Below are 21,768 nucleotides of genomic sequence, written 5' to 3'. Positions count from 1 at the left end.
CTGTGTAGTAACTTTGTATAGTAGTTCCAGTTTTGTCTCCATTCAGTAAACACCTGTTATAACCAACTTCTGCAGTCCGTGTCTCAATTACACACGGACATTACATTGGCGACGAACAGATCCAAACTTACCTACAGTTCTGCAGCACCTCACGGGGATCCCCATCCCTGAAGTGAAGTTATTAGAGGTCGAAGCCAGAAGGAAGAAATCCAAAAAGAAAAAACAAACAGAAGAAACGGGCGTCGACCGTGGGCAACTGCCCTCTGATTCATCGAATTCGAAGATTTGCAGGAGAGGCTGTCGAGAGCTGGGCTTGGTTCTCCAGTCTATGGTGTTCCAGCTAATCGGGCTGGTGGCAAGTAGTACACTGATCCTTCCTGGGCTGCGGCGGGCTAGAGCTCGATTGGGTGGCTTTTCAACGGGGCCGAGCAGCGTTGGGAAGAGGAGAGAGAGAGAGAGAGAGAGAGCGGGTGGAGCATACCGGGCGCGGCCGGTGCTACGAAGCCGGGCAGCGTACAGACCCGAGAAGAGGGAGGAAAGTGTCCCATAGGGTCTGCTCTGACGACGGGAACAGTAATTAAAATAAAAGAAAAAGAAATTAGAAGTGCAGAAAGTCGCGAGGAGCTGCAGTTTGCCACGGGGACCGCGGAGAGCGGTGTTGGCAGCAGCGCGGGGGGGGGGAAGCGCGCGAAGACCATAGGGCGTCGCCATCATGGCATAAAAACGCCAGCAACAGCGTTGGCAGCAGTGGAAAAGACAGAGCGCGGGAGGCGCCATCTTAATCCAGCGGGGAAGAAGGAAAAGCGCGGGAGGCGCCATTTTGTTCAATCGGGGAAGAAGGCAATGCGCGGGAGGCGCCATCTTAGATCTCCAAGATGCCAAAGACTGGCAATATCACTGCCTTCGATAATGAAATAGAAGACTGGACCACGTATGTGGAAAGAGTCGAAGTATATTGCAAGGCAAATGAAGTAGCCGATGAGAAAAAGGCATCGGTACTACTAAACTTAATGGGCGCAAGAACGTACGGGCTATTGCGGAACCTGATCACTCCAGTCAAACCGATGGAGAAGAGTTTTAACGAAATTGTTGATATCCTACAGGAACACCTAAATCCTACACCGCTGCTGATAGCAGAAAGATTTAAATTCCACAAGAGAAATCAGCATAAAGATGAGAGCAATGCTGATTACCTTACGGAACTACGCAAGCTATCAAAGCACTGCCAGTTCGGAGCAGGACTGGCAGATACCCTACAGGACAAATTTGTCTGTGGACTCCTGAGTGAAGGAACCCAGAAGAGGTTACTCTCCGAGAAAGAGCTGACGCTAGATAAGGCTTTCAGCGTGGCAGTATCGTACGAAGCAGCAGCAAGGGGAGCTGCAGAAATGCAGCAAAAGCCACAGGAATACGGCACCCATGAAATGACACGGGGATTTGAAAAATGTTATCGCTGCGGCAGAACAACCCATGACCAGCAGGACTGCTGGTTCAAGGACAAAACATGCAGGCAATGCGGAACGATGGGACACATTGCACGAGTTTGCAGGTCTGGGAAGAAGACTAACGATAACAAAAAGGTTACTAAGGAAAAGTACAAAAGATGACGGACAGTAGTTCCGAAGACCAGAAGAGCGATAGTGAATCTGGGAACAAGAGACTAAGCTGTCTCAAACTACACAACGTAATCGCAAAAGAGGATCACCGAACCATTTGGGTCACCCTCACGATAGCAGGGTCCCAAGTCAAAATGGAATTGGATACAGGATCAGCCCTGACTATCATGAATCGACGAGACTACGAGCGGCTATTCTCACACATACCCTTGAAAGACACATCCATTGTCTTGAAGACTTATACGGGGCAGAAAGTATACGCCAGAGGGAAAATAAGGGTGCCTGTCGAATACAACGGCAAGGAAATACAGAAATTGTATCTGTACATACTGCAAGATGGTGGACCACCGTTATTGGGACGTGAATGGATCAGAAAGATAAGTTTAGACTGGCACTCCATTCAGGCACTGACGGCGGCTGGTAAAAAGGATGACGACGTCACACCTGGACGATTGTCAAAAATCTTAGTTAATGCTAAAGAGGTATTTCAACAAGGACTGGGCACTCTTAAAGGCGTAACCGCCTCGATAAAAATAGAAGAGAATGCAATTCCCAAGTTTTTCAAAGCAAGACCGGTACCGTATGCAATTCGCCCAGCCGTCGAGGCAGAGCTGGAGAATCTGGAGAATGCAGGCGTGTTATCTAAGGTAGACTGGAGCGAGTGGGTGACACCCATCGTTCCTGTCATGAAAAAAACGTTAAACAATAAGTCTGAGGAGCCAAGGAAGGTTCGCATCTGTGGGGACTTCAAGGTGACGGTGAACCCAGTCCTTCACACAGTACAATATCCTCTCGTGAGGATAGAAGATATTTTCACCTCGCTATCTGGAGGGAAACGTTTTACAAAAATTGGCCTAGCGCAAGCATATTTGCAGATGGAGGTTGAAGAATCCTCTAGGAAATATCTCACGATAAACACTCACAAAGGTCTTTACCAGTATAATCGACTGGTATTCGGAGTAGCATCAGCTCCGGCTATGTGGCAAAGAGCGATGGAACAAGTCCTGCAAGGGATTCTGGGGACTCAGTGTTACTTGGACGACATCCTAGTGACAGGTGACAGGTGAAAATGACAGTGAACACCTTGCCAACCTAGAGCAGGTGCTCACTAGACTAAGAGAACATGGGCTACGAGCCAATCGCCCCAAGTGCGAGTTTTTTAAGAAACGAATATCGTATTGTGGCCACGTGATTGATGAAGAGGGGTGACATAAGTCCCCTGACAAAATTGAAGCGGTAGTTAAGGCTCCAGCGCCTGAAAATGTGTCGCAACTGAGATCATTCCTCGGATTGGTGAATTATTACCATAAGTTTTTGCCGAATTTGTCCACAATTCTGCACCCACTGAACGCCCTGCTACAAACTGGAGTAGCATGGAAATGGAGCGATGAATGTAAGCGGGCCTTTCAGAAGTGTAAAGGCCTGATCACTTCAAGAGAAGTATTGGCTCACTACAACTCATCACTACCGATAAGACTGGCGTGTGATGCGTCTCCCTACGGCGTTGGAGCGGTACTGTCACATAAATCCCTTGATGGTTCAGAGAGGCCGATAGCTTTTGCGTCACGCTCGTTAACTGCAGCCGAGCGTAACTGCGCCCAGATTGACAGAGGCCCTCAGCCTGGTGTGGGGGGTGAAGAAGTTCAATCACTACCTGCATGGACAGAAATTTACTCTACTAACTGATCATCAACCTCTTGTCTCCATTTTCAACCCTAAGAAGGGCGTCCCGATAATGACAGCACAACGGCTACAGAGGTGGTCCCTTTTCCTTGGGGCACACCAATATGACATTGAGTACAAAGGAACTAAACAGCATTGGAATGCTGATGGATTGTCGCGCCTACCGTTGCCGACGGTGGAAGAAGCACCTGCAGTGGCTCCTGTGGAGATATTCCACTCGACCATAGTCGAATGTCTACCTGTGACGAATGCAAACATAGAAAAGGAAACACGAAATGACCCGACACACTCCAGGGTCTATGATTTAACGGTGAAGGGATGGCCAGCACAGGGCAAACCACTGTTGCCAGCATTCTCGCCGAGAAGAGAACAGCAGTCAGTGTGCCGAGGAACCTTGATGTGTGGATGCAGAGTAGTAATTCCACCCAAATTGAAGGATAGAGTGCTCAATGAGCTTCATGAGGGTCATCTGGGAGGGGTAAAAATGAAGAACTTAGCCAGGGCGTTTGTGTGGTGGCCGGGAATCGATAGAGAAATCGAAGAGATGACCAAGAGCTGTACAGGATGCCAGAAGGTCCAAAACACCCCACCACAAGCCCCTCTACATCCATGGGAGTGGCCCTCATCTCCATGGCAAAGGGTACACATTGATTTTGCTGGTCCATTTATGGACTCAATGTTTTTAATTGTGGTGGATGCACATTCAAAGTGGCCAGAGGTAATAAAAATGTCCTCAACCACCACAGAAAGAACTATCTCAGTCTTACGAACCATATTCGCCAGAAATGGGCTGCCTGAACAGATTTGCTCCGACAATGGACCACAGTTTGTGTCTGAAGAGTTCCGGAGGTTCTTAAAGAACAATGGTGTTAAGCATTACACATCCGCCCCATATCATCCAGCCACCAATGGATTGGCTGAGAGGTTCGTTCAAACATTCAAGAAGGCTATCAAGGCAATGTGTAATGAAGACATACCCCTACAACACAAGGTGGATAACTTCTTGTTTGCCTACCGGAATGCGACACATGCGGTTACCAACCAAACTCCAGCCATGATGTTCTTCAATCGAAGACTAAGATGCGCTTGGATTTGGTTAAGCCAAACATCAGAAGAGATGTGGAGAACAGGCAGTTTCAGAATATGAATTAAAAGCCAACCAGGAGTTTCAAGATAGGTCAACCAGTTTTGGCCCGGGACTACCGCACAGAGAAATGGCAGCCAGGAACGATCTGCACACGGCAAGGACCCCTAATGTATACTGTGGACGTTGGAGAGAGCATTGTAAGACGCCATGCTGACCAGATTCTAGAGTCACTGGAAAACGTCAAATCCACACCACGATCCTATACACCTGGTGATGAAACCGAAGTACCAATTGCATCTACCTCAGAATCGGTGATATTGGAAGCAGACGAACCAAACGACGACATTGATCCCGAATCAATTTTGCCAGAAGAACCTGATACCCCAAAGAGGCGTTATCCGGACAGAATCAGGAAGCCTCCTCAAAGACTGAATTTATAATTGATTAACTTCAGCTAATGTATATAGCAACTGTAATTGTAAATATGTTATTTAATTATTAATCGAATGTTATGTACTGTTTAGCTAAAAGGGGAGGAATTGTAGTGTACGTACCTTGAAGAAGGAACTATATTCTGCAGCCCCTGTATACTGCAGTACCAGTAGTGACCACCCCTGTATGTAAGTCTGTATAGTAGTTCCAGTTTTGTCTCCATTCAGTAAACACCTGTTATAACCAACTTCTGCAGTCCGTGTCTCAATTACACACGGACATTACAACTACCATACCTAGATGTATGTTGTATGTGTTAATCAATCTTTCCACTGAACTTTTTGCTATTTGTCTTAAGTTTGTCTTTCACTAGTTTGAAAATTTGGTTTACTCTCATGGTTTAATTTGACGTCATCTTCCAGAGTGACCTTTACTATTAACTATCTTCATTACCTCTAAGATCGCCTCTCTCACCTTTTTTTAAGGCCAGGAAAATTTATGTTCCTCTAGTCTTTCCTCTGAAGCCAGGGATCAGTCTCCAGTTTTTCTTCTATAAACTGGGCTTGAATATCTCGCTTGTGTCACAGTGATCACAACTGGTCACATTACTAAAGGTGTGGCTTGAACAGATTGAGAATGGGAAGACTGGCACTTTTTTTGAATGTATTTTCTGGCCTAGCAACTGTGAGGCCATTTTTAGGACCTCAATTCTTGCTTGAGATCAATACAGATCAGGGATGGAACCTGGTACTTTCCAAGACTATACAGCTCGGTACCACGCCAGCCATTGCTTTTGGATGAATGACGTTTCAACAACTTTGTTTTTGCTCACCTCTTCCTTTCCTGAAGATTTGGCTCCAGCCATTATTGGTTCCATAGGTGTCAGCAGCCATATGAGATGACTAGTATCAAAGGACTCATGCTAAGGCTACTAAATAGGAAAGGCAAAGTCCTCACTCAACTATGGCATGGAGGAGTATACTTTCTGGTACTGTCCACCTTGCCCTTCCACCCCCCCCCCCCTCCTCCTCCCAAGTGCCACGTATTGTAGGATGATGCTGTTGAACCCTTCTCTTCCCTCGTTGAGGCTTGCATCATCAAACCCCTTGAACAGCTGGTAAAGTTTTCCATGTTTTAAATGCTAGAATACCTAGAGTTTAAATCTGTCCACTCCAGGAGTTCCTGTACTTGGGGCTCAAGCTTTCTTCTTCGAACCTTGTAAAGATCTCAAACTTTGATCTTTGGATTTGTCTTGTCCTATTCCTATCCCTGTGGTCCAACACGAAGGGAGTTTGAGTGGAACCACAAATGCAACCCCTTTTATTTTGGCTTAAGTAAACAGGACGCACTGGGTTCACTGTTCCTCTGCCAAAACGATGCTGTGACTGCTAATTCATCCCTTTCCAGATATTAAATCATTGAGAAGATTACAGTCCAGGATACAGATCTGTCTTGGCAGCTGGCATCTCTGATCTCTGCCTCACAGGGGCATCCCTCTTATAGGGGAAAAGGTAGCATAGTGGTTATCTTACTGGGCTAGTAATCGAGTCGGCTTGGACTAATGATCCAGAGACGCGAGTTAATTAAAGAAATTTGGAATAAAAAAGCTAGTAACCATGAAACTATCGGATTGTCGTAAAAACCCATCTGGTTCACTAAGGAAATCTGCCATCCTTATCTGGTCTGGCTTATATGTGACTCCAGACCCACAGCAATGTGATTGACTCTTATCTGCCCTCTAAAATGACCTAGCAAGCCACTCGGTTGTAACCAACAGCTATGAAACACAACAACGGCACTGCAGCTGACTCGACCCTGCAAAGTCCTCCTCACCAACATCTGGGGACTTGTACCAAAATTGGGAGAGCTGTCCCACAGGCTAGTCGAGCAACAGCTTGATAGTCATACTCACAGAATCATACCTTTCAGCCAATGTCCCAAACTCCTCTTATCACCATCCCTGGGTATGCCCTGTCTCACCCAGCAGGGGTGGCGGCACAGTGGTATACAGTCGGGAAGGAAGTTCCCTGGGAGTCCTCAACATTGACTCCAAACCCCATGGCTCATGGCTTCAGGTCAAGCATAGGCAAGGAAACCAGTTGATTACCACCTACTGCCCTCCCTCAGCTGATTAATCAGTACTCCTCCATGTTGAACACCACTTGGAAGAAGCACAGAGTAGCAAGGGCACAGAATGTACTCTGGGTGGGGGACTTCAATGTCCATCACCAAGAGTGGCTTGGTAGCATCACTAGCACCACTATTGATCGAGCTGGCCGAGCCCTGAAGGACATAGTTGCCAGACTGGGCCTGCCAAAGGTAATGAGAGAACCAACACTAGGGGGAAAAACCTACTTGACCTCGTCCTCACCAATTTACCTATTGCAGATGCGTCTGTCCATGACTGTATTGGTAGCAGTGACCACCGCGCAGTCATTGTGGAGACGAAGTCCCGTCTTCACACTGATGACACCCTCCATCGTGTTGTGTGGCACTACCACATTGCTGAATGGGATAGATTCAGAACCGATCTAGCAGCTCAAAACTGGACATCCATGAGGTGCTGTGGGCCATCAGCAGCAGCAGAATTGTATTCCACCACAATCTGTAACCTCATTGCCTGGCATATCCCTCACTCTACCATTACCATCAACCCAGGGGACCGACCCTGGTTCAATAAGGAGTGTAGAAAAGCATTCCAGGAGCAGCACCAGGCGTACCTAGGTGCCAACCTGGGGAAGCTGCAACACAGAACTACATGCATGCTGCTTCCACTTTTTAGCATGCTATAGACAAGGCAAAGCGATCCCACAATCAACAGATCAGATCAAAGCTCTGCAGTCCTGCCACATTCAGTCGTGAATGGTGGTGGATCATTAAGCAACTAACGGGAGAAGGCGGCTCCATTAATATCCCCATCCTCCATGATGGTGGAGTCCAGCACGTGGGTGCAAAAGACAAGGCTGAAGGGTTTGCAACCGTCTTCAGCCAGAAGTGCCGAGTGGATGATCCATATCTGCCTCCTCCGAGGTCCCCACCATCACAGAAGTCGATCTTTAGCCAATTCGATTCACTCCATGTGATAACAAGAAATGGCTAAGCGCGCTGGAAACGGCAAAGTCTATGAGCCCCGACAACATCCCGGCTGTTGTGCTGAAGAATTGTGCTCCAGATCTAGCCGTACTTCTAGTACCAGTACAGCTACAACACTGGCATCTACCTGACAATGTGGAAAACTACCCAGGTATGTCCTGTCTGCAAAAAGCAGGACAAATCCGGCCAATTACCGCCCCATCAGTCTACTCTCTCTCATCAGCAAAGTGATGGAAGGTGTCATTGACAGTGTTATCAAGCGGCACTTACTCACCAATAACCTGCTCACTGATGCCCAATTTGGATTCCACCAAGACCACTCTGCTCCCGACCTCATTACAGCCTTGGTCGAACATGGACAAAGGAGCTAAATTCCAGAGGTGAGGTGAGAGTGACTGCCCTTGACATCAAGGCAACATTTGACCGAGTGTGGCATCATGGAGCCCAAGTCAAACTGAAGTCAATGGGAATTGGGGAGAAAGCTCTCCACTGGCTGGAGTCATACCTAGCACAAAGGAAGATGGTTGTGGTGGTTGGAGGTCAATCATCACAGCCCCAGGAGCTCCTCAGGGCAGTGTCCTGGGCCCAACCGTCTTCAGCTGCTTCATCAATGACCTTCCCTCCATCATAAGGTCAGAAATGGGGATGTTTGCTGATGACCACAGCTTGTTCAGTGCCATTTACAACTTCAGATAATGCCCGCATGCAACAAGACATTCAGGCTTGGGCTGATAAGTGGTAGGTAACATTCGTGCCACACAGTGCTAGGCAATAACTATCTCCAACAAGTGAGAGTCTAAATACCGTCCCTTGACATTCCAACGACATTGCCATCACCGAATCCCCCACCACCAACATCCTGGGGGGTCACCATTGACCAGAAACTTAACTGGACTAACCACATAACTACTGTGACAACAAGAGCAGGTCAGAGGCTAGGTATTCTGCAGCGAGTGTCTCCTCCTGACTCCCCAAAGCCTTTCCACCATCTACAAGGCACAAGTAAGGACTGTGATGCAATACTCTCCACTCGCCTGGATGAGTGCAGCTGCAACAACATTCAAGAAGCTTGACACTATCCAGGACAAAGCAGCCAGCTTGATTGGCACCCCATCCACCACCTTAAACATTCACTCCCTCCACCACCAGCGAACCGTGGCTGCAGTGTGTACCATCTACAAGATGCACTTCAGCAACTCGCCAAGGCTTCTTCGGCAGCACCTCCCAAACCCGCAACCTCTTCCATCTAGAAAGACGAGGGCAGCTGGCGCATGGGAACACCACCACCTCCAAGTTCCCCTCCAAGCCACACATCATACTGACTTGGAAGTATATCACCATTCCTTCATCGTCGCTGGATCCACATCCTGGAACTCCCTCCCTACTAGCACTGTGGGAGTACCCTCACCACACAGACTGCAGCAGTTGAAGGCAGCTCACCATCACTTTCTTGAGGATAACTAGGGATGGGCAATAAATGCTGGCCTTGCCAGCGACATCCACATCCCATGAACAAATATATTTTAAAAAAAATAAATAAATAAAAAAAAAAAAAATGTAGCTACTTTTCCAGTCTCCAAGATTGTGTGGGGGAGGATCAACAGAAATGAAGGAAGATTACCTACCTCATACAGTCATCTTCAGTCTTTATAATTAAAGGTATCCTCCACACTTTACATTCCCACCTGGCTGTTCTGAGACCCTTGTGGAGGATGCTTGTAGAATCTATTCTTCTCTGTGGATTCCAACAATCTGTCCACAACTCACATTGGATTAACTAGTCTATAGGTTACCCAGATTATCCTTCTCTCCCTTCTTGGAACAAATGTTATGTTGGCTTCTTTCCATTGACAACTTTGCCTATCTAAGGTGATTCAAATGTTGTGTTCAGAGCCACTGCTGTCTTCTCTCCTGATTTATTTCAACAACCTAGGTACGTGCCATTATGACTGGTGTCGTATCCACTTGTTCTAATTTTTTTTCAAACTTAATTTCTTTTCTACAGTTATATCTAGCATTCCATATCCTTTTCTAATTAATGAAACTGCACTATCCCTTCTACTGTCATTTGTTTTAAAAGAACTGAGACATAATATTTCGTATCTCTGCCCTTTATCCTCCACAGCTGGACTTTCCTCTCCATCCTTGCACGGTCCTACCTTTGCTAACTTAAAAAAAAACTCTTAGTATATACTTATAAAAGCCTTTACTATTTCCTTTTGATATGGGGCTAGATTCTGCTGTCGAAATAATGGTGAGGCTAACGGCGCTCATCGTTACTAAAGTGTAAATTGGATAGCAACTTCCGGCTGATCGTACATGTGCAGTTAAACACGGAAATCCGGAAGTTGCTATCCAACTTACCCTGCTCCTCCGGAAACTGCGCTATACCGCTATCTTGCCGAGAGACTGCATTGAAATACATGGAACGGCATGTTTTGCTGTACTTGCGTAATATATATACCCACTAAACTCACCAGAAAATGTTAGGGCTTGTCCATTCCAGTGTAAGTACATTTTTAATGGCGTGGTGAGTCTTAATTACTGCCAAACAACCTCTCTGGCACTGAAAATTTACTTTTACAAGTGTGACACCTCATTCCTTCAGATTTTCATGATTGTTGGAGACTTAAAATTAATAATGAAAAACTTTTTTTCCTTTTTATCTCTCAATCCTATTTTTCTTTCCTCTATTTCACTTTATAACTGATTTGACATTGAATTAAATATTCTAACTGACACTTCCTGGTTCAGATTCAGCACTACTCATTAACAATTTTTCAATCTGATTGGTTAAGGAGATACAGGAAACTCTATTATCCGGCACCGACAGGAACAGCGTGGTGCCGGTTTATCAAAGTCCGGATTACAGAGAGGTATAGTTAAAAGGTACGAGAGCTCCGTACACAGCAACAAATCCAGGCTTCCCTGTTGCTTAGCAACATGTGCAGGAACTCTGGCCACTGACCAAGCGTCCCTGTTGCTTAGCAACAAGTGTAGGAGCCCCAGTTACACAGCCACAGATCCAGCAACTGCCACTAATATGAAGTAAAACTTACCTGAACCTACTCCTGAATTTTGCCGGTTAAGAGATTTCCGTTTATTTAGGTGCTGGTAAATCGAGAGTTTCCTGTACACAGTTGCTTTACCTGTTCATGCAGTGTCATTTTAATCAATCTTCTGTTGTTCAGTTGAGTAGTAATGAATTCAGTCTTGTGGTTATAATCACTTAGTTTTTTGTGCTGAAGTAGAAAAAATAATCTAAAAGCAGAGTATAATTTCTTCAGTGTATAACATAATTTACAAGTGGCGTTTTGTCAGCAGATTTGAACGTAGGCATGCGCTCCTCCTTGTACGTTTCTCTCTTCTAAAACTTAACACAAGCTTTTTGCAGTGTCCTTCAGCTGATTCTTACGCACACAAGTTTACATCTCTCTACAACATGCGTACATCAACAACCTTTCGCGTAAGTTGCAGTACTTTGTAGTGGGATGTCTATAGTATGGCACTACTATAAATATCCCAAGTCCTTACTTCAGTCTTGAACACTGGCTTTTGCTAGGGTGATCTGTAATTCTTTTTCCTTTTCCTTTTCCTTTTGACTGTTGCTAGGCTAGGTTGTCTCCCTCATACCAACACGCAGGTCCAAAATCCCCTGTAGAGGGCGCAGTGCCATTTAGCTCTTTAATTACAGTAAATTCCAGTGCAAAATCCCATAAAGTCTGTGTGTAAGTGTAATGCACGGCTCATGCTGTTCGTTCACCGTTGAGAGCAAAATCCAGCCCATTATCTGCTAGTCTTATATATATTCACTCTTATCCCTTCTACTCTTCCATTTCAACACCCTGCTGCACTTTCTATATTCCTCCTGATTTTATCTTTAGTATTGTTAGCCCTAACTTTCTCTCATGCCCCTGTTTTAATTGTTTAGTTTTAATCTGTTTAGTCAGTGAACCAGATTTTTTGGCGCATCTTTTTTTTACCTTGTTTGGTATATTTTGATTTTGTATGCTATCCACCTATTGAAGATTCCCCACTGTCGATCAGTCATCCTGTTTGCCAATATTCCTTCTTGGTTAATTTAGGCCATATCTAATTTCTCAGTGAAGTTTGCCATTTTGTAGTCCAGCACCTTTATCTTTGACTCTTCATTATCTATCTTGTTCTGTTTTTCCATTGAATCCAATTATGTTGTTACTATTTCCTAGTTGTTCCCCTATTCTCACCAGCTATTTGCCCACTTCATTTCCAGGACTAAATCGAGCAATGTTTGTTTCCTTGCTGAATGAGAAACATAACGATCCAGGAAGCAATCCAGGATGCATTCTAAAAAGTGATTCCCCTCTTTGACCATATGCATTACCTTTATTCCAGTCTCTCTTGAGATAGTTAAAAATCACCCAGTGTTATTACCCTGTTGTTCTTGCATATCCCTCTGAACTATCTGCAGATCTCTGCCTCTATCTTATCCATCGTTTGTTGGTTTGAAATGCACATTGAAAGTTGTGCCACCTTTCTTCCTAATTCTTAATTCTATCAGCACAGATTCTGTCCTAATTCAATCTTAGTGCATCCTTGCGTTCTGTTGCTGAAGGAATCATATTTTAAGATTGGCATGACAGAAACCTACAGGAAGTACTTAAGATTTAATATTGGGTGCTAAATACTGCTGTTGGGTCTGATATCCGCTCCTGGGGTGTCACACTAGGGGAAGCCTTTGCGAGACTAGAACTACGTATGAACCTGTATCTGGAAAGTTGGTTAGTAAGAATAGTTTATTAAGAGTTGACAGAATCCGCAGACCCTGCCATATTTGAGGTAGATGGAATCTGTTATACATTACACAAGACCAGTTGTTCATAGAAGCCCACTTCTAGAAGAAGGGTATCCTGCCAGGCTTTTTATTAATGGTATTTAGGTTTTGTATGCAGCATTACTTGTGTTCTGGGTTAATGGTGTCTACCATCTTCGTGGTGTTGTATGTAAAGTTCATTTTGATCTCTTCAACAGAGCCTTCTCCACTATCTGGATAAGTTATAGGTCAGAGGACTTGACATCCCTTCAGTAGTGGCCACCGGCTACCTATATGTTAATGTTAATCACTCCAGTCTCCAACCCCTCTTCTCTCTGTCTGATCTTGGTGATCAATCCCACAAAACAAAATGCACTTACAAGGCTCCCTGGAGGAGCTTTCCAAAGATAGTTTCAATATATGGTGGTGGTCATAAATAAATATTTCAGGTAAAATCTGACATTGCACGCAGCTGCAATAATGATGCTTGCCTGTGACTCTCTTATTCGGTAGTTGGCTGGAAAAAGATCAAATATATTGGTGCACATCCCACAGTATTACATTTGCAAATTCAATAAAGGTAAAAGCTGCTTTATAAGGCCAACTACAACAACAATTTATTTGTAAAGCTCTTTTAACATAGTAAAATGTCCCAAGGTGCTTCACAGGAGCATTATCAAACAAAATTTGGCACAGAGCCATATGAGATATCAGGGCAGATGAGGTAGATTTTAAGGAGCAGCTTAAAGGAGGAAAGAGAAGTAGAGAGGCAAAGAAGCTTAGGGCCTGGGCACCTGAAGGCAAGGCTGCCAGTGGAGCGATTAAAATCGGGGATGCTCGAGACCAGAATTGGAGGAGCACAGAAATCTTGGGGTGTGGTGTGGTTGTGGGGCTGGAGGAGATTCCAGAGATGGGGAAGGGAGGGGGGGCTCCATGAAGGGATTTTAAAACTAGGATCAAATTTTAAAATCGGGACATTGCTTAACCTGGAACAATGTAGGTCAGCAAGCACAGGGGTGATGAGTGAATGAGACTTGGTGCGAGTTATGACGAGGGCAGCAGAGTTTATGGAGGGTAGAATGTGCGAGGCTGGCCAGAAGTGTATTGGAATATTCAACTATGGTACTTGTAGGCTTGCCACACACTTAAATCTGCTCAAGGGCTGTACCACTAGGAATAATTGAGATTGACCATACCAGAACTGCTATGATAATTAGATATTTACAGTATACTTGTAGATCTCCTCGTAGAATTGCTCATGGTGAAGTCCGAAGGTGTTTTTAAAAAAAAAAAAAAAATCAGGACCACAGATTTGCTATGTCTAAAGTCTCATTTATTTATTTTTAAATGCATTCCGAGATTTTTTTAAACTGGTGCTTTGGCAATTGAATTTCATAACTCTGTCCATTATTCTGTGAAAAATGTAAATGAGTGCCCATATCTATTTTATATATATGTATCCTTTTTATATGCATTTCATTTTGATGCTTTACCATTTCTAAAGCTGAGAATACAGCTGAGATGGTATTGAAGATGCACAACCTGAATGTAGATATTTGGTATTTAGCAGTGCTGGAGAAGGGAAATTGGGTTTAGCTGCAGTCCTGAGTTTTGGTAACACTGGAGGATGGTCCTGGGGTTTGTGCAGAATTGGGGGCAGGATCCTGGAGTTTGACAGTACTGGAGTGGGCTGCTGGTGTTTGGCAGCATGGGGAGGTCCTTTTGATCTGATATTAGTGTGGAAGTGGGTATATAAAATTGAGACTCAAGTATAATTGCTAACTTTTCAGCCATGGGTATTGCAAGTTGGTTTTTATATATTATCAGTACTAAAGAAAATGTTTATGGTTAAATCATAGTTTTCATTTTAGCTTTTTGAGAGTAAATGTTATATATATGTATATTGATATATAGTGTTTGCTTAAAATAGGAAAACCACCAACGAGTCAACATTTTCTTTGATTATGCCAAAAAAACCAAGAACACTGCCTGGTCCTACTTTTTACCGATGTTAAATCGACAGGATCTATTTACTGTTCATATGGTGAGTAAAGAGTGTTTTGTTGCATTGTAACTGCTATCAAAAAAATTCCAAGTAACAATACAGCGGGTTAAGAACTTATTAATTATGAGTTGATCTCATCTCTCTCATGGATTTATATGGATTGAGCTCTTATATCTCCTTGCTGCTGTAAGATAGCATATCAAAATGGAGTCCTTGCACTACCCCAGCTTAGCCACGCTGCCTCAAAGCTTTTTTTCATTTGAGCAATCGTCCAACACAAACTGTAGGGACTTGGCAAAGCTTGATTTGGTTTTGGGAAATCACATGCTAAGCATGGTCATGAAAATTCTGTTCATAATATTATGCTGGGTGGTGATGGATGTGATATCCTGTTTAGTATAAAGTCCCATTAACACGGCAATAGCTCTGGTTAATTTTGCTCATCACCATTAGGAAGGTTCTCTGCTCCTAGAATTAGAATTTCCTAGTTTCTACTGTCCGGTCCTATAGCTTAGTGTTTTGAAGAAGGTTTATAATATGTAGTCACTGTTACTAATGTCAAATGGTTTTTATTTTTTTTAATATAATTGTGTTCCCTTTCAGTTGTAGACTGCACACATGGGAACTCGGCTTGGCTAATTTGAATCTGCTCTGCGCTTGGGCCAACCATAACTTTAAGGAAAAATCTGTCCATATGCCACAAAATTGCTATTTTATTAAAATAAATTGCAGGGGCGTGGGAGAAAAAGTATGTAGCTCTTGATATCAGCTGATTTAAATAAACGCAGAGCAAAAATACCCAAGATACTTGGGCAATTCATATGAGGAGGAGGGTTTTGGGTTTTTCAGTCTTTGTACCTCTACTTAGTCCCTTGGATTGAAAGCTTCTTAAACAGAGTTCCTTGGAAGACCCCTGCTAATGGCACTGGCTCCCAATGTGCATCTTGCGCTGCTAGCTGCAATTCGAAAGTAAGCTTGCAGAGATTCACTAAGGTAATGACTGAAAAGACCTGGGGGGAAAAATTAGGTTGCTTTGTGTCTCCCATTAGCGCCGTGCGTAGCGCCCTGCTTGCAAACTTGGCTCGCGCCCCCTGACCTGCCACTGGACGCCGTGTCCAACAGGGTCAAGGGAGTGTTTTTGTGGCCAGGGTGGCGATAATTAAAGGGCAGGTGCCGGGTGAATTTTTTTGGGCCGCCTGCCAGCACCTGCCCCCTCTGGCCTGCTGCTGCAGGGTGCTGGCCGCAATCTGTCAGCCTGTCCTTCCTTGAGTGCCGGGCTCTTTTGCTGGCACCCCGCTCCCTGGTGGCCCAACAGAGCTCTGGTGCATGCTGCGCTAGGCCCCCTCCCCTTTAATCAGGGGAGGGAGGCCTGCAGTACTGTGGTGCTACGTGGCGCTGCTGCACGTAGCGCTGCGATATTGAATTGGAGCACCCCAAGAGGGAGGGGGCGCTTGGGGTGCTACCATTCAATTTTGGGCGCTGGGGCAATAACTTTCGGGGTGCTAAAAGTAGCAAAGTTATTGCCCCAAAGAGGGAGTGAACCAATTTTTGCCTCCCGATTTTCACCTGTTACCACTTCATTCTCTGTTGCAGATGGATGTGAAAATTGCTCAAATTTCCTTTGGCTTTACAAACCAAATTATGTGAAATGGTTGAGTGAGAAAAAACCTGAAAAGTTTTTTTCCTCTTGGTGCACCTGTACTCTTAATTCTTAGTCAAAACTGCCATAGGCAATCTTTAAAACAGAAGAAGCAGAATTATGGGAGTTAGCCAGTCAGCGAATGCAAGCCCCTACCCACACGGAGGAGATTGAATTCAGTTGACAATTCAGTCCAACAGCTCCAGCACCATTAAATTTGCAAGTCAAACAAAACACACAGGAAGTAAAACCTCTTGGCCTAGAAATTGGGTTGGGGCGCCAAAGTAGCGCAAAAGTTGCCTGAGCGCAGGATTTAGCGCAGCGATCGGAGTAATACCGATCGCCAGAAATTCAGTTTCAGTGCCCCTCGAGGGACACTGGGCGAGGCTCGAGGCGCTCCGCGTCCCTCTTAGGGCGCTGAAACTGATTATTGTAGCGCAACGTGCCGCAGCGCCACACGCTGAGGCACGGCACGCTGCGGTACTGCAGGCCTTCCTCCCACTGTTAAGGGGGAGGTGCCGGCAACAGCGCGATCCCCGCTCGCGAGTGCCGGCAAATGAGCCCGGCACCAAGGAGAAGTGCCGGGCTCTTGGGAAACAGCAGGCAATGCCGCGGGGGGGGGGGGCGGACGGAGGTGCTGGCAGGCGGCCGCCGAAAAAGCGGCCGCCCCGCACCTCCACCTTAACTTGCGCCGCTGCCGGCACAGTAAGGCCCCGTGAACTGGGCGCGGGTAGCGAACGGCGCAACTGCGGCGTTCGCTACCAAATATCGCGAATGGGGCGCTGCGCACACCAATGACGCCATCGGTGGCGGCGCAGCGCAACAGGCTAACGCCACCATTAGCGCCCCTCCTGAATATCGCGGGAGGCGCAGCCAGTGGCGCTACAGCCACTGCCTGCCTCTTTAGGCGCCAACAGGTGGCGCTACTCACCCAATTTCTCCCCCCTTCAATCTTGCTGATTAGAGCATGTTGCATTAAAAGTAAAAACTCCTCTGATCAACTGGGATGCTGTTCAGTACTTTGTCAACTTTTCATTAGTATAGAAATGAAAGCAGAAAATGCTGGAAACACCCAGCAGGTCAGGCAGCATTTGTGGAGAGAACAAACCAGATGATTTGGGTTTGTGGACCATTTGTCAAGTCGATTTGTCTGTACTTCCATCGATGCAGTCTGCATGGATTTGAACCGTACTGGCCATGCTTCACTAATTTAATCAAACAGTTTAAGGAAATTACCAAGCATGTAGATGAAGGGAATGCAGTAGTTGCAATATATTTAGACTTGCAAAAACAGTTAGGCCATGGTATTAAAGTGGCAGCATAGCTAGAGGGGATTGGCTGAATGATAGAAAGAAGGAGTAAATGGATGTTTCTTGGAGCAAGAGCCAGCTGGGGCTGTGCCCGAGGGATCTGTGTTGGAACCTCTCTTATCCATATACATAAATGATATGGGCACAGTGGAACTATGTATTAAATAATTTGCTGACATCAAATTATGAGGCCAGGCAAATAATAGAGAAGAATGCAGAGCACCGAGAGGAGGATCTAGACTGGTTAGGGTAGTTGTAAATTTGGCAAATGCAGTTCACCATGTATAAATGTGAAGTAGTGCATTGTAGCGAAAACAGACTTAAATTTATATAGCACCTGACCATGTCCTCCGAACATCCCAGTGAATTACTTTTATTGACTGAAAAGAACAGAGCAGAAATATGACCTAAATGTTCCTTCACTCATTGAGAATATTACCAAAGAAATTACAGGCATACAGATCTTTAAAAGCAGTAATGCAAGTAGAAATAAGTCCCTAAAAGGCCAAAAAGTAGTAAATGTCTCTCTCTCTCTCTCTCTCTCTCTCTCTCTCTCTCTCTCCCTGGAAAGTAAGGAGATGGCAATTAATTTAAGATATTGGCTAGACCATAGAGCGCTGTGTGCAGTTTTGGCCACTTATTATAGAAAAGATATTGGGGTTGATACTGACTCTCCCACAATGTGTGGGAGGGAGTGGTTAAACTCTTTTATATAAAAAAAAATGGGGAATACGTCCCTAACTCAACGCAGCAGCGACAGGGAGGCGAGAGCTGCCGGCTAAAAAAGGTAAGTGCTTTTTTATAGCAATCCTTGTGGGCCAGGAGGAGCAGGAGTGCTCCCCGTGGCCTTTCAAGCAAACCTTTGGCCTCCCTTCTGCTGACTGCGGCCTTTTTTTCCCCCCCCCACCGCAATCGGCAACTTCTAACCCTCGATCTCTCGCCTGCCCCGGGATTACGATTGCCGGGGACCTTCCCCAACAGTCCCTGGCTGCTGCATCCTGCCGCTAGTTTTTCCGCCAGCCAGTCTGTCAGTTTGGGTGGCTGCCGGGCAGGAAACCATGATGAGGTCCTGCCGCTAAGTTCAGTAGAACCTCCGCATCCCTGGCCTTGCTGGGTTTCAAGAAAATCAATAATGAGATTATTTCCTCTGGTTGGTAAATTGATCATAAGGGGATATGAGTTTAGTATTAGAGCTAAATGCATAAAGAGGGCGGTTAGAAGAACTTTTTTCCCTGCAAAGGGTCATTAATGGGAAGCTATTAGGATCTCCACTAGAAGTTTGTTGTTCCTGTCTACTATTTAGTCACCCAAGGGTGCTCTATGGTAGCAACTCCCCTTCCTGAGGGTCCCAGTGGAGGAGAAGGCCGCATTCACTTATTATACGGTCTAGATTTCTGCAGATGACTAAGATAGTAATGGAGTACTCCATTTTCCTGGACCTCCACCCACATTCCAAAGTTTTGCAGACTAGGGGTGTACTGAACTGCAGTATTCAGAATTGCTGTTAGCTGCTGCTGTTGAACAAATTGTACCCAACCAGAAAAGCTGCATGTTTTGTTCATGTTACTTTATATTCTTCAAAAACACCTTCATGTGAATTGAAAGGTGTAGATGAAAAGGCTCTGTTACAGATAATTTACGTGGTGCAGTTGGAAAACTGACTTGCAGATCCAAACTTCAACAACAACTTGTATTTATATAGCGCCTTTAACGTAGTAAAACGTCCCAAGGTGCTTCACTGGAGTATTGTAAGACAAAAAAATTGACTCCAAGCCGCATAAGAGGAAATTAGGGCAGATGACCAAAAAGCTTGGTCAAAGAGGTAGATTTTAAGGAGCGTCCTAAAGGAGGAAAGACAGGCAGAGGGGTTTAGGGAGGGATTTCCAGAGATTGGGGCCTAGGCAACAGAAGGCATGGCCACCAATGGTTGAGCGATTTGATCAGCAAAGTGATGGAAGGTGTCGTCGACAGTGCTATCAAGCGGCACTTACTCAGCAATAACCTGCTAACTGACGCCCAGTTTGGGTTCCGCCAGGGCCACTCGGCTCCTGACCTCATTACAGCCTTGGTCCAAACATGGACAAAAGAGCTGAATTCCAGAGGTGAGGTGAGAGTGACTGCCCTTGACATCAAGGCAGCATTTGATCGAGTGTGGCATCAAGGAGCCCTAGCAAAACTGAAGTCAATGGGAATCCAGGGGAAAACTCTCCATTGGTTGGAATCATACCTAGCACAAAGGAAGTTGGCTGTGGTTGTTGGAGGTCATTCATCCCAATCACATGACATCACTGCAGGAGTTCCTCAGGGCAGTGTCCTAGGCCCAACCATCTTCAGCTGTTTCATCAATGACCTTCCCTCCATCATAAGGCCAGAAGTGGGGATGTTCGCTGATGATTGCACACTGTTCAACACCATTCGAGACTCTTCAGATACTGACGTAGTCCGTGTCCATATGCAGCAAGACCTGGACAACATTCAGACTTGGGCTGACAAGTGGCAAGTAACATTCGCACCACACAAGTGCCAGGCAATGACCATCTTCAACAAGCGAGACTCTAACCATCTCCCCTTGACATTCAGTGGCATTACCATCGCTGAATCCCCCACTATCAACATCTTGGGGGTTACCATTGATCAGAAACTGAACTGGACCAGCCATATAAATACTGTGGCTACAAGAGCAGGCCAGAGGCTGGGAATTCTGCGGCGAGTGTCTCCCCTCCTGGCTCCCCAAAGCCTTTCCACCATCTACAAGGCACAAGTCAGGAGTGTGATGGAATACTCTCCACTTGCCTGGATGAGTGCAGCTCCAACAACACCCAAGAAGCTCGACACCATTCAGGATAAAGCAGCCCGCTTGATTGGCACTCCATCCACCACCTTCAACATTCACTCCCTCCACCACCGGCGCACTGGCTGCAGTGTGTACCATCTACAAGATGCACTGCAGCAACTCGCCAAAGCTCCTTCAACAACACCTTCCAAACCCGCGACCTCTACCACTTAGAAGGACAAGGGCAGCAGACGCATGGGAACATCACCACCTACAAGTTCCCCTCCAAGCCACACACCATCCTGACTTGGACCTGTATCGGCGTTCCTTCACTGTCGCTGGGCCAAAATCCTGGAACTCCCTTCCTAACAGCATTGTGGGTGTACCTACACCATATGGACTGCAGCGGTTCAAGAAGGCGGCTCACCACCATCTTCTCCAGGGCAATTAGGGATGGGCACTAAATGCAGGCCTAGCCAGCGACGCCCACATCCCATCAATGAATAAAAAAAATAAAAATAATCCGGGATGCTCAAGAGGGCAGATTTAGAGGAGTGCAGATATCTCGGGTGGTGGTTGTGGGGTTGGAGGAAATTGGAGATGGGGAGGGGCGAGGCCATGGAGGGATTTGAAAACAAGGATGGGAATTCTGAAATCGAGGCATTGCTTAAGCGGGAACCAATGTAGGTCAGTGAGTACAGGGGTGATGGGTGAACGGGACTTGGTGCAAGATAGGACATGGGCAGCCGAGTTTTGGATGACCTCATAAATATTGCGATGTATGAATCGGAGAAATCCAGAAAAGTATCTCCAATCCAACATCAATGAGGTCCGTTTGCACTACAAGGCACTGGCCTAGACATTTGTCTCAGGCGGTGGCACAAAACTGGTGTTATTGGATCGGCCACCCATTATACACCGCGCCATTGGAACGGAATATCAAGCACTGTGTATAACGGGCGGCTGATTTGATGCTACACGTTTTGCATCACTGAGATGAATTTCTAGGCCACTCTTTTTTAGCTTGACGTTGACACTTGGTTTTCACAAAATGTCACTTTTCTTGGACAAAGTGTGCTCATTGTTTCACGCTTATCGTCCACTGATCAGTGATAGCACACTGCACTGTCGCCCAGTTAAATCCCCAGCTAGAGCCCTTATGGGAACTTTTGTTCATAAGAGCCTTGTTTATAAATGGTTTCCAGAACAGTTCACCTTCCTGTGAGCAGGCCCACTGTGCTGTAGATGGAGTGTTGCACATTTTTTCAGGTGGGGACAAGGTAGGGGTAAATTGCTATCTCAGTATGTTTGATTTGAAGACTTTACCATCTTATAATG

General features: G+C 45.6%; 1 protein-coding gene across 1 annotated transcript in view; it reads left to right on the top strand.

The window, feature by feature from the left end:
* The window catches only part of atp6v1h (ATPase H+ transporting V1 subunit H), a 173,402-nt gene that overhangs the window by 19,334 nt on the left and 132,300 nt on the right, over window positions 1-21,768 (top strand). The window contains exon 5 of the mRNA XM_085993957.1: window positions 14,634-14,747. Coding sequence (XP_085850083.1) covers window positions 14,634-14,747 — 114 coding nt within the window. The remainder of the gene's footprint in view (window positions 1-14,633; window positions 14,748-21,768) is intronic.

The sequence above is a fragment of the Somniosus microcephalus genome, chromosome 7, assembly GCF_052327205.1.
Source record: "Somniosus microcephalus isolate GS21.2 chromosome 7, FLI_Smic_1.0, whole genome shotgun sequence".
NCBI lineage: Eukaryota > Metazoa > Chordata > Chondrichthyes > Squaliformes > Somniosidae > Somniosus > Somniosus microcephalus.
The sequence above is the reverse complement of the archived record's forward strand: the minus strand, read 5'-3'. Positions and strand labels throughout refer to the sequence as shown.